Source organism: Rissa tridactyla, chromosome 1 (assembly GCF_028500815.1).
Source record: "Rissa tridactyla isolate bRisTri1 chromosome 1, bRisTri1.patW.cur.20221130, whole genome shotgun sequence".
In the NCBI taxonomy this organism is placed as follows: domain Eukaryota; kingdom Metazoa; phylum Chordata; class Aves; order Charadriiformes; family Laridae; genus Rissa; species Rissa tridactyla.
Window position 1 is genome coordinate 218,968,170 of NC_071466.1, and position 12,712 is coordinate 218,980,881.

Here is a 12,712-nt window from a genome sequence, read left to right on the forward strand (position 1 = left end):
AGGGTCTCAGCTGTGCCACCGGGGCCTGGGGATGATGGGGCGAAGGCCCAGAGCCTTCTGGGCGCCCCAAGGCCACCCGCGCTCCCCTGAGCTAGGGCAAGTCCCAGACGTGGCCGGTAGCCCCAGGACTGGCCATGCCCCCGGGAGCTCCCAGCCCGTGGGGCAGCTCCCAGCCCTGGCCTTCCCAAGAGAGGACAGGCTCCACCCTGGCCCCCCACTGCCATGGGGGCCGTCCTCCACCCTGGCACCCCCTACACTCCTGTGGGCTCTGTCTTCCACCCCGACACCCCCCTCCCATCCCCACAGGGGCAGCTCTGCTCCCCGACAGCCCCACGCTTCGCAGGGGCAGCTCTCCATCACAACCCCCTCACACCGCGGGGACCCCTCGCTACGACACCCCTCTGCACCCCAAAGCAGAGGCAGTTCCCCACCATGACCCCCCCTGAGGGCAGGGGCAGTCTCTGCTCTCCCGCACAGCCACAGGCTGCTGGTGCCAGACGCAGCTTCGTTCCTGGCTCTAACCTTTGCCGGGCGCACACAGCTCCGGTGGGAGAACAGAGCTGCCAGTGTCCTGCAGCGCGGCCGCGGATGGGACACGCAGGAGGCCTGGCTGGCACCTACTGGCCGTGCCCGGCTCCCCCAGCGTCGGTGGCAGTGCTCTGCCGCAGCCCCTCCACCTGACCATCGTCCCCGTCCCCGCTGCACTGCTCCCAGCCGCAGCTGCCGGCACGTCCCGGTGTGGCAGCGCTGACAGTGCCGAGGTTTCCATGCCCAGATGGGCAGGTCTTCCCCTTGCGGTGCCCTCCTTCCTCCCCAGCTGCAGCTCGGCAGCCTCCCAGCCATCCACCCACGCTGGGCTCCTTCCCGGTCTTCTCCACCCAGCTGACATTTAGGTGACGCGACACAACCCCGCTCCCGCCCTTTTCAGAGAACCGCGAGACTCCACACCTACCCTTCTTCCGAACAACTTCTTCTGATTCTGGCTTGCGGCTGACGGAAACAACCTTCATCACCAGGTGGTTCCCCCCTTGCCGGATCAAGGACACCACCTGCTTGTGCCCCACCTTCACCACGTTGACACCATTCACCTAGGACACAAACAAAGAGAGCGGTGTAAAGGCTGCCGGTCACAAAGGCAGCGGGCAGAGGGCAAGACCGACGGATGTCAAGCCACAGAACCAGATGATTTTGCATGTCTGCATCTGTTTTTGCAACCTAGCCTATTTTCGTACTTAAGCTGTGCCTGTGGGATGTCACCTACCAGTGACCACAACCTTCTGGAGAAGCTGAGGAACCTGCACCAGGCCAGTGCAAACCAGGGCACCAGGGCTGGACCTCCCCCTTCCTACTGGGCTGTCAGGACAGATCACTGAAAATCGGGCATTTCCTAGTTCTGCCGGAGTGTTCGGCAGCCAGGGGGGTGGCTCCTGGATCTGCAAGCCTTGAGCTGCGCCGCAGGTCTGGAAGAGCCCCAACAGCTCCACCGCCCTGTCCCCGCCAGCAGCAGCCCATGCCGTACAGACGGAGACACTTCCCTGCTGCCCCAACTGGTCAACTCCTTCCAGGGGTCTGCAGGACACATGCTGGAGCTCATCCCTGCCGTCGTTTCCAGCGCTGGCACGACCTGTTGGTTTCTTGGACAACAAGATGGGACCGGGATGGCAGGTTGGGCCATCTCTGAGACACAAACCCAAGAAGCGAACTGGAAAACGCAGCCTCAGTACTTGGGTGTCCACCAAGTAGCAACGAACACAAGGGTCTCCAGGGCCACTGACAGACGGACCCTCACTTTGGGTAACTGGGGTTTAGGTGAAACGGGGGCGAGGACGCTTCACTGATGGAAAAGCTGGTTTCAACTTTGGCAGCTGCCGCCCGCTTTGTAAAAGGACCAGGCGCGTTTGCACCCCGCGGTGCTGGCTGTTGGAACGTGCTGTGCGCTCCCGCAGCGCGGCTACTCGAGGCGTAAGGGAACAACTGACAGCAAGTAAGAGAGGAGTGACTACCCATGGGCAATAAAGATAGGAGCACTTAGGTTAATAATTGTTAATGTTTGTTTCCAGAAATGGAGCACTCAAAAGACAGGCAACGACAGGATTTTGGTTGACCACGCAACATTGATTTCGTCACCCTAGGTTCCAGACCAGAAGGATCACAGCTCCGCTGCTGCATGCCACCGGCTCCAGGTCTCACCAACAGCTGGCGAGGGAGAACTCAGCCCTTCCTCCGCAGGTTTGCTCCCAACGTTCAGTAATTCCCACTGCTTAAAAAAACCAACCCAACTCGTTCCCACATTACTGTCAAGAAATCGGTTTTGAGGCCCGGGCTCTGGTGCTGCTCTTCCTGCCGCAGCCCCGGGGGTCACCCAAACGCAGACCTGTCCCGGGCGCTGGAAACTTCGGCGCTCAAGAACCTTCAGGGTTTGTGTGTTTCAACTCCAGCTGGAGATGTCCCAGCTTTAGGGTAGACTGAACTGTTGTTTAAATCATTAAACAACATTTGTGTTATGGTGTAGGTTATCACATTGGCCATCCGTGAGCCATAGTGCTGTTTTCTATGAAAAACTGTAAAAATATAAAAAATTAAAAAAGGGGCTGAACAAAACTCTGAAGTGGAACATCAGCGTTTTCTAAGATGCAAAGCTTTTGGAATAATCATTCTATCTCAAATATTTAATTATTCAATTTTGATTAGAATTGATTCAGTAATTATTCAATTTGCATGAAAACACATGTTTTCCTCAGAAAATTTGATTTCGATGATATTACCAGCCTACTCCAGCTAAATCACCTCTTAATCTTTTTTTTGGACAAGCAGGTGGAATGGACTGAACCCTGGAGCGCGGTTATCCTGTATTTTCTCCTGACAGGGTCGGGCTCTTCTCCCAAGGAACAGGCGGTGGGACAAGAGGAAACGGCCTCAAGTTGTGCCAGGGGAGGTTTAGGATGGATATTGGGAAAAATGTCTTCATGGAAAGGGTTGTCAGGCCTTGGACCAGGCTGCCCAGGGCAGTGGTGGAGTCACCGTCCCTGGAGGGATTTCAGAGCCGGGCAGACGCGGTGCTGAGGGACGTGGGTCAGTGGTGACTTGGCATTGTTGGGTTAACGGTTGGACTCGACGAGCTTAAAGGTCTTTTCCAACTAAAACAATTCTGTGATTCTATAAAACCTATTACATCTAAGCAGTTACCTTTATCAAACAAATCTGACACCTCAAAGAATGAAATTAAATGAAATTTGGTTTATGAGCCTTTCATCTAGTAATTACATTCTACTCTTTAACTCTTTATCACCTGCCTACAGCACCTGATTGTTTAATTTTTGCCAGCAACTGACATCAGACTCACAGGTTTATAATTAACCGCATCATCCCCTTGCCCCTTCCCAACGCCAGCGCTCGGCCTGGCACTGCCCCAGCATCATACAGTCGCAAAATGCAAAAAGTGAAAAATTGCCACCTGGAAGACGCTTACAGCCTCGGTTACTAATGGCTTGGAACGCGTTTCATCATCTGCATGTGATACATGCACATCGCCCTGCTCCCTTCCAAATAAAGAACAGAAATACTGACAGAACATGCCGGTGCTTTCTGTTTCATTTTTAATCATCCAAACTTGTCCACCCAACTGGGCAGCAGTTCAGGTTTTTTAGGTCACTCGAATGCGGAGCAGCAGGAGTGGGAGGTTTTCGCCCTGCGGGCTGGAGGTGGGACCTTCTCCCTCTGCTCCACCCTGGGGCAGCTCTGGTGGCACAAGGCAGGGTTCGTGGTCTCCAGGAGAGACCACCGACTGCTGTGGCACCCCCTGGCGCAAGCACCATCGGAGCACTGTGTCCCGCTGGTGTTCTGGCAGACTGTTGGTGTTTTTGCTGACAGTCAAGTGACAGATGGAAAATGTTGATTTTCAGTTGTTTATAACTTGGTGAGATCGCGCATGAGGAAAAGGTACCAATGTGGTCAGACAGCTTTTTGCCCAGCGTGTTCTGAAAGTGCCCATAGATGGACAACTCCTGCGAAAGCCGTAAGACGCCAACTTAGCCTGCACTGTGCAACGTCATCCACCGCCGGGCACCCCTTGACTGTCCGGACCATGAAAAAGCAATGACTGGCTTCGCCGAGCACGCTAAGGGCCAGCCACGAAAGACAAGAAGAACGTGACGCTGGCCAGTAAGTGCAGAGAGTCTCAGTGCCACGCTTGGCCAGGACCACCGACTTGACCCTGTGGCTCTCTGAGACACCCTTGGCCAGAAGGACCAACCCAACGCCAGAACCCAAGCGGCCAGAACCGAGCCAGAGCTGGGCTGGGCTGGACAGTTGCAAAGGGACGCGTGGTCAGTGGAGTGTGAGTGATTTGGCTGATGGGAAAAAACATCTCTGCTGTTTAAAACAGAGGGAACAGCACATTAACGGTCTTTCTGTGGCAACCTCAAAGTATCGGTCCCGCGTTGCCAGGCCTTTTCTGTGAAAGATGGAGTAGAAACAAGCAGGTGCTCAAACCCTAGGAAACCGCAGCTCAACCTGACCAGCAGGAACGGCGTTTTGCAGAGAGCAGATAAAAAAAGCAGTCAAGAGGCTAAAATAACATCAGAGGTCAAGAAGGACCATTACACAGGAAAGCTGACCACAGGGGAGACTGGTCAGACAGCTGCTCGTACAATGCAAGGCTGTCTGGGAAAAAAAACCAGCTTCTGAAAAACAGGGAATCCTGACTCAGCCCCGGTTCCTGGTGATACCCAAGAAGACGAACTACAGAACTCTGCAACTGCAAACAGCCGTGGCTGAACACTCATCCGAGCAAAGCTTCTCTAACAGTTGCTCTTGAAGAATTCAAACTGCAAAGAGAGGAACATGCCTGATACACAGGTTAGCTCACCGAGGAGACGGCGTGAAGGTTTTCAGTTCTTCTTCAGCTTCCAACTGGGCTGACTCAATACAGCGTGACAAAGCCCCGGTACCAAGATGACAGTGCCTGGCACCGCGGCTGGGACTGTAACCTAGCGGGAGGTGAGCTCTCATCACCAGTGAGCAAACCAGTGCCTCAGGACGCTGTTCCGCTGCGGAAAGGGAGACCCCGCACCACCACCTGCAGCCCACCGACGGGCTGCCAGGAGAAGCCACAACAGCCAGAGACCCCGGGCGCAAGGTGCCTGAGAGGGAACAGGGGCCATGGTTCAACAACGCTGCTGATCCGCTGAACTGGGAGAGGATCGAAGATGCTGGGAGGGCTGGAGCCCCTCTGCTGTGGGGACAGGCTGAGAGAGCTGGGGGGGTTCAGCCTGGAGAAGAGAAGGCGCCGGGGAGACCTTCCAGCCCCTTCCAGTCCCTCAAGGGGCTCCAGGAAAGCTGGGGAGGGACTCTGGCTCAGGGAGGGGAGCCACGGGACGAGGGGGAAGGGTTTTCCACTGGAAGAGGGGAGATTGGGATGAGATATTGGGAAGAAATCCTTTGCTGTGAGGGGGGTGAGCCCCTGGGCCAGGTTGCCCAGAGAAGCTGTGGCTGCCCCATCCCTGGAGGGATTCAAGGCCAGGTTGGACGGGGCTTGGAGCAACCTGGGCTGGTGGGAGGTGTCCCTGCCCAGGGCAGGGGGTTGGAACAAGATGATCTTTAAGGTCCCTTCAACCCAAACTGTTCTATGATCTCAGCCAAGCCACCCCCCACCTTCAGCAGTAAGGGAACGTCAGCACCGTGCTCCCGGGAGCACAATACCATCTCCCACAGGAGGAAGAAAAGCACTTACACATAAAAAGAGGAGGCAGCAAAATGAACAAAGCAAACTGTCTCATCTCTCTGAGCAGAGCCATGCACGGAGGATCCCTGTCACACAGACAGCCTGGGGCTGTCTGACGATGGTAGAGCCACACGGGGGAATTGCCTGAGACACACACACAAAAATCAGTTTTTGGTCCCAGCCTATGAAGTGGAGAGAGGAATCTTCAAGAAGACCGGCAGCTGGGAGTCCTGCCTGTTGAATTAAACACTCCAAATGACCGCTGGCCCTCAAATGGGAGGTGTAGGAATGAAAAGATCAGGCAGGCAGTGGTGGAAACGTGGCTGGTTTTGATCCGGTTTCTTGGACACAACCGCCTGATGAGGATTCGCTGCTCTTGGAGATGTGCTTTTGGCCTGGAAGCAGACAATAGGTCTAGTCAAACCATGCAGAAAGTGTCTAAAAACCACAAAAGAATATACATAGAAAAATGAAGACACTGTCAAAGTCTGGGCATTAAATACCGCTGCAACCATCTTCTGAGTAGCCACATGACGCATCCATGAGGACCCCCAAGGTGAGAGGGCAAAAGGTGGCAGATGGGCCACCATGCAGATACGTGCACAGTAATGCTTCTAGGGAAGAGCCGTCTGAACACGCTGCATGATGCTGAACGTGGACCTGGTGGGTAGAGCTCCAGCTAGGTCTTGGCGCTGGTACTGCCAGCTCTCAAAATCATGGGCTCTGTGCACAACGGCAGCCAAAAAAGCCAACAAAATATATCAGGGAAGAGACGGGAAGCAAGGCGGGCAATGTCATTTGGGGCTAGGCTGATGCTGCTCGGGCACACCTTCAGTGCTGGGCGCAGGTCTGGTTCAGCATCTCAAGGAGGAAGTGGTGGACCAGAGAAGGTCCAGAGAAGGGCAACTAAAATGGTCAAGGGGTTGGAGCAGCTGCCCTACGAGGACAGACTGAGAAGGCTGGGACTCTCCAGTTTGGAGAAGAGAAGTCTCGGGGAGATGCATGGCCAAGGCTTACAAAACTGCCCAAGGCGGTGGAGACAGTGAAGGCAGAGCTGCTCTTCACCAAATCCTGCAGCATTAGGAGAGGGCTCTCAATGAGACCAGTGGCAGATCAGGTAAAACCAGACAAAAGCAAGACTTCTTTGTGCAGCAGGCAACGGTCATCTGGAGCTGGCTGCCGTGGGAGGCCATGGAGGAGGACGGTACCGGCAGGTTCAGAGAGAGATTAGATGAATTCCTGGAGAGCAGGTCCTTGCACAGGTGCCGATGGGACTGAGCAGGATCATTCCTGCTAACGTCCCCAGTAGGACATTGGATGCTGGACGGCACAAGGGGAATGGACCACCCAAAATGGCCAGGCACACGTGGTCTCCTTAATTAATAGCATCTTGCAATGCCACTGTCAAAGACAGAGAACAAGGCTAATGGACCATCAATTTGGCCCACTGGGACATTTCATACGCCCAGTCTGATCCCTCCCAGCAAGATGACAAAGACACAAAGCTTTAGCAGTCTGTCACAGGAGATAATGTCCCCATTCTCCCAATCATTTCAGTAGCTTTTCTATGATCCTGTTCCAGTCTGAATTCATCTTTCTTGAATGCAGATTTCCAGGGCGGTGAATATTACTGCAGATGAGCTCTTATGTGCCTTGAGTAACAGCACTAGTACTTCCCGCTCGTGACTGCCCAATGAACCCCTACAGCAGACGAAAGCTCTGAAAAGATGGGCAAGGGAGCCTACAGGGAGTGACTGACCAGAGCGGTTGCAACGAAAGCTGAACCGATCTCAACTCCAAGGGGACCAGCCTTTGGATTAGATCAACTGGCCACAGCAGTTGAGCGGGTCATCCAGTGGTGTCAGGTGAGCGGATCAGCTGGCTGTAATGGTTGAGTGGGTCAACCAGATCTGTAACGTCATCCTTGAATTAACGAGAAGAGCCAAAAATCTTCCTGAGTTAGCAAGAGCAGAATGGAGGAGGACTCTATAACTGGATTAGCCCAACAGAGGATACAAAAACCAAACAACAAACAGAAAGAACTCAAGGACATCAACAGGCTTGAGCTGGTGTCAACCCACTTATGCCTTCAAAGTGACGGGAGACGGCCAGTGTCGTGATGGCGAGCAGATTAGAGAGACTGGTAACGAGACTCACATCTGTATGGTGATTCAGCTGCATATTGCATCTGCTATACTCTGCTGAGTGTAATTTCTATTTGCATTTAATTTAGGCATATTGCTGTACCACTCTGCTAAATCAAAATCCCATGTAGAATCATAGAATGTGTTGGGTTGGAAGGGACCTTTAAAGGTCATCTAGTCCATGTAATGTCAAATAACTTCAAGTAAGTGAATCCGGCAGAAACACCGAACACGCCACATGTGGAATATCTAAAAGCAGCTGGTCAGAGAGTACTGGACTGTGACCTGCGTTCAGTAAAAACTTCCTCATCAAGGAGATGCCACCGATGTGGAGATCAACGGTACGACCTTACAGGCCCCAGCATGGTGCCAGCAGTGCCGGGACAAACAAAATGTTCCCAGCTGAAGTCAGACTGGGGGGAAAAAAGAAGAGAAAGCTCTGTCCCCTTGCAAGGACGGAATCCTTTAATGGCAAGCGGTATCCGAAGCTAGGACAGGGCAGGGTTTGACTGTGGAAGGAGGATAAAGGTACTATCCTTGAAGCTTCAGCAAGCGTGCTGTGGTCCGTTCCGGACACTTCATTACTCAACTGATGTTAAGCAGTGAGAAGCAGCTTTGAGAAACGCACAGTATTGTTAGAGAATTAGAAGGGCTGAGTTCTGAGGAAAGACTGAAAGAACCGCACATTATGGGGTATCTGTCCGTACCTTTGTTACGTGGTGCCTGTCTGTACAGAAGAAGCCTGACCTGACAGTGAATCACCCAAATCGCGCACGTTCCCAGGAATAAGTAGTTACTTAGATGAATGTAGACTCTGAAGCCTGAATTAAGTCTGTTCTGCTCCAGAGCTCGGTTATGGCCATCCACCAGGAGAAGAATGGGTCCATCAACCAGGATATGCACAGACCACTGGACAAAACTGAGGGGGTTTGGGGGGTAAACCTTCACCAGCAGGAACAAACCCACACGTCACTCTGGAGAGCAGAGCTCTCTAGATTTCTGATTGCCAACTTCACCCTTTCAGCATCTCAAAGCACTCGAACTGGAGAAAAGGCTGCAAGATTATCCAGATCCTAAGATGCTCCTTCTGAGAACTTGAGCGCTAAACTGTCTTTCCCACCTCTCCCAGGCAATCTCATTCTCTGGGCATAGGACATACTGGTGCAAAAATGCTTGGAAATGGGATTTCACTAAAGGCCGTGACTGTGGTTACGCAGGGGATCTTCTGTACGTGCACTGAGATCTGCAACGAGCTGCCTCCCTCCGAGCCGGGTGATGGAGTTACACAGCCACCCCCCAGAGCGATCGCCCTCTCAGCTGCGCAGGACGGACTCCTTAAGCCTCAAACCCTCTTCCGCTCGTGAATCATCCCGAGGGTCTTTCAGAATTCCGCTCAGTAACGTCAGACTCATCCCGGCGTGAATGTCTGACTCGCACAGAGCGATGCTCCAGTGATCCTCCAGAGCTGCAGCCGGAAGAGGCAAGTTCATGAAACTCTGGAAGTCTGTCCTTTACACACACAAAGTATCTCTGCCACATCCTACGCATTCAACTAACGTTAACACAATTAGCTTGGAGAAACCCATGTCCTTTGCTGAGTTACATCTTTCCAGGGTAATTTCATATCCTGTAACCGACATTCCTTGCTCGCAGCCGCGTCTCCCTGCCCGGGCTGCCGGAACATGGCTGCTTCGGCAGGAAAGCCAGACCATTCCCCAGCAGCAGCCTTGCTGTTCCCCCACCATTTGTGATACCCGCAGTCCCTACAAACACGCATTTTTGTCACTATTTTGAAACACCGAGAGAAGTGCTGAGCTGCGGGGATGAGAAACTGTAAAGAAACCTTGCTGGTGATGGCCCCCCACACCGGTACCTTCTCCTTAGCAGCTGCTTTCTGAAAGTTCACGGTGCTCCTAAGCCACCTTCGTTCTCCTAATTCCCTTTATTGCAAGGTTATTTATCCCCAAGTCACGCGGCTATTAAGGAAGTCAAAACATACCACGTAAAGGCAGTCCTCACTCCAACCAGTGCCACGGTGCTGTCGGGACAAGACAGCGGGTTTGTTTCCACCTTCCGTGGAACCCCACGGTATGGTATTAACTGTGTGTTCACTCTCTAATTCTTTGTTGATTGTCCTCCAGATGAATTGCTCCATTCCGTCACCCAGCGCTGATGCTGAGCCAAGCCAGCCATAGTTTCCTGAACACCTATTTTATACCCTCAGAATATTAGAATAGCAACAGCCCTCTACCAACTCTTCCAAATTTCATAGATTAGCAAGATTTTGAGGTATTAACGTTAGTGGTTCAGGCAACTCCTCAGCTAGGCTCTTTTAGAGGCTTGGGTATGTGTTATTCAAGCCTGTTAATTTGAGTATGTTTATTTTTAGCAAATACTATCTCACTTTCTCCTTGGTTACAGCTGGGAAACTTTCTGTTCCGAGCACATCATATGGATAGATACATCCTCCTGATTTGTTCCCAACTCAGAGCAGAACATTTCTGCCTTTTTTTTTTTTTTTCACCAGAATATACAATTTTATCATTTACATAGAGAAATGGATCTCTTCCAGACTTTTAAAATTTCTTCTAATGCTCTTAAAATTTCTTAATATCTTTACATATTGGCCTTTCCTATTTCCTTTGGCTCCCCTTATCAACCTCCTACACGCTTTAGCTCAAATTAACCGCATTTCCTTCTCCTTTACTTGCTAACCTTTCCAGTAAGGAGGGGATACGTGTGTCTGTAAGTAATATTTAACCGCTCCTTCATTATCTCACTGAAGTGGGTGATGTCTTGCCCAGCAGATTTTACCCCTCTGATTCTCCCCCCCAACTGCATTTAGCAGCGTGTCCTCAAACAACCCTTAGATTTTGTTAATTATGTAAAATTTACGTTCCCGAATATCAAGAACTCCGAGGTTGAGAAGGACAGCACTCTTCCCCCGCAGGAGACCCTCGGGCGCTGCTGACACGCTCTGCCCACCACCAGGACAGCCCGAGCCCGGCCACCAGCCCTGCTGCCGCACCGCACGCGTCCACGGAGCCAGCAATTCCTTTTTTTAATCTGTCAAATGAAACTAATACCAGATTACATTATCTCACAGCACCGCTATTTCACTAGAGGCAGAAGAGACGCTCAGGAAGCGCTCCCCTGCTGAACTCAGCTCTGCCGCCGCAGGTTTTCTCCTCACCAGAAGGAAAGGGGACTGGGGGGGGCTCTTCAGCCCCAACGCAGACACCCCCAGAAGCCGTCGCGCTGCCTTGCACGCCCCACTGTTCCGGCAGGTCGATTCTCAATTGCAATTTTCTCTTCTTCTAACGATGCTTTTGTACTACTATGTAACACAGACCTAAATAATGAAAATATCCAGAAATGTACATCCAGATTTGTATCTCATGTCAGAAGTCCCGTGTGTACGCGCACACGCGCTCACAGTATGCGCCAAGCGGACGTACACAGGCTCTTGCCCACACCACTCCAGGAAAACAATCAAGGCTCTAAAACCCGCCAGGCTGAGAGGAAGAGACAAGACACTACGGACCGTGCTCTTGAATCCTGGCCCAGCGAGGCAGGATTTTCAAAACCCCACACCCCGACAGGTCTAGTCCTAAACTGTGGCACTTTCACAGCCTGGTGCGTCCCAGTGGCTGCAGCGAGCCGGGTGAGCACCAATTGCCCAACGGCGTAATTGTCTGCCTGCATTTCATTCTGGTGCCGGGCATGGAGAGGCATCACCGCAGCAGCGGCCAGAGTCGAACCCCACTTCGTCCAAAGGCATCTCGGTAACGCCCGTCGCTGAGCTCTGCACGATCGCCCAAATCTCTGCAGTTTGAAACCTTCCCTCAAGAAAGACCACATCTCTGTGCTACTGCATTCCATCCAGCGACGCGACGCTGTACGGTCACATCCACCTCCCCTGCCTCCTAAAGATCACCTACCAGCACGGGCAGCATCTTCAGGGGGCACTGCCCACGAATGCCGCCTGAGCGTCCGTCCCAGCTCTGAAGCACAGGCGCTCTCTGCCTCAGCGGCGTCTGCAGGGCTCGGTGACCCAGGCTGCCTGAACGTGGCACACAAGGGAAAAGCCCACCCTACTCCCACCGTTCTGCCCAACCTTTCATTGCGAGCCAAAGAGCCCAGAAGATGCTGTGACTGTGCACTGGATGCCAAATTCCTGGGAACGTCCTTTCTCCTTCAGTTCACTTACCGCTGTGCATCCTCACTCCACAGCTCGTGCCACGCAGCGAAGAGGTGACAACAGCGGAGCGAGCCGCTAGCCGGGGAGGTGACAGCACTGCTCTCCCCAAGCCGGTGTCTCACCTGAAGGCTGCAGCACTGGCAATGACGTTGTGTGGTGTGCGCTGAACTCAACGGAGACACTTCCCAAAGGCAACCTGGAGGGCACCTGAGCTCTGCTGGAGAGGCGCTGGCAGCTCCCCCTCAGCTACCAAAGCCTTGCCCCGTGCTGCTGGGACACTGCCTGCTCAGACACCTCTGCTGCAGGGCGCGCGGGATGCGGGGGTCTTCCTAACAGATTTTGTCAAACGGATAAAGAGGAACTAAATGCATTTAAAATGGAGAGCGAGTGCTGCCTTGGAAGAACGCCACTCAGGAAAGAAGAGAGATACACTTCAAAGGCCACCTTGGCTAAAAACTTTCAGTGCCAGGTGACTTTGTGCTGGAAACGAGAGAGGAACCACGTTTAGGTCTTTTGCTATCTACCCTAGCCATGTTATTGTCACAAAGAAGGCTGTCACCATCCATGGAACAAAGACACCATGTGCCAGCCAGACCTGTTCTGGAAGGTTTGCTGCCTGCCCCCAGGCCTGGATTGGTGGAATTG

General features: G+C 52.9%; 1 protein-coding gene across 4 annotated transcripts in view; it reads right to left on the bottom strand.

Moving 5' to 3' along the window:
• Positions 1–12,712, bottom strand: part of SHANK3 (SH3 and multiple ankyrin repeat domains 3) — a 383,847-nt gene that overhangs the window by 52,284 nt on the left and 318,851 nt on the right. For all 4 annotated transcript variants that reach the window (XM_054200170.1, XM_054200186.1, XM_054200177.1 and 1 more), the window contains one exon: positions 953–1,088. In XM_054200170.1, coding sequence (XP_054056145.1) covers positions 953–1,088 — 136 coding nt within the window. The remainder of the gene's footprint in view (positions 1–952; positions 1,089–12,712) is intronic.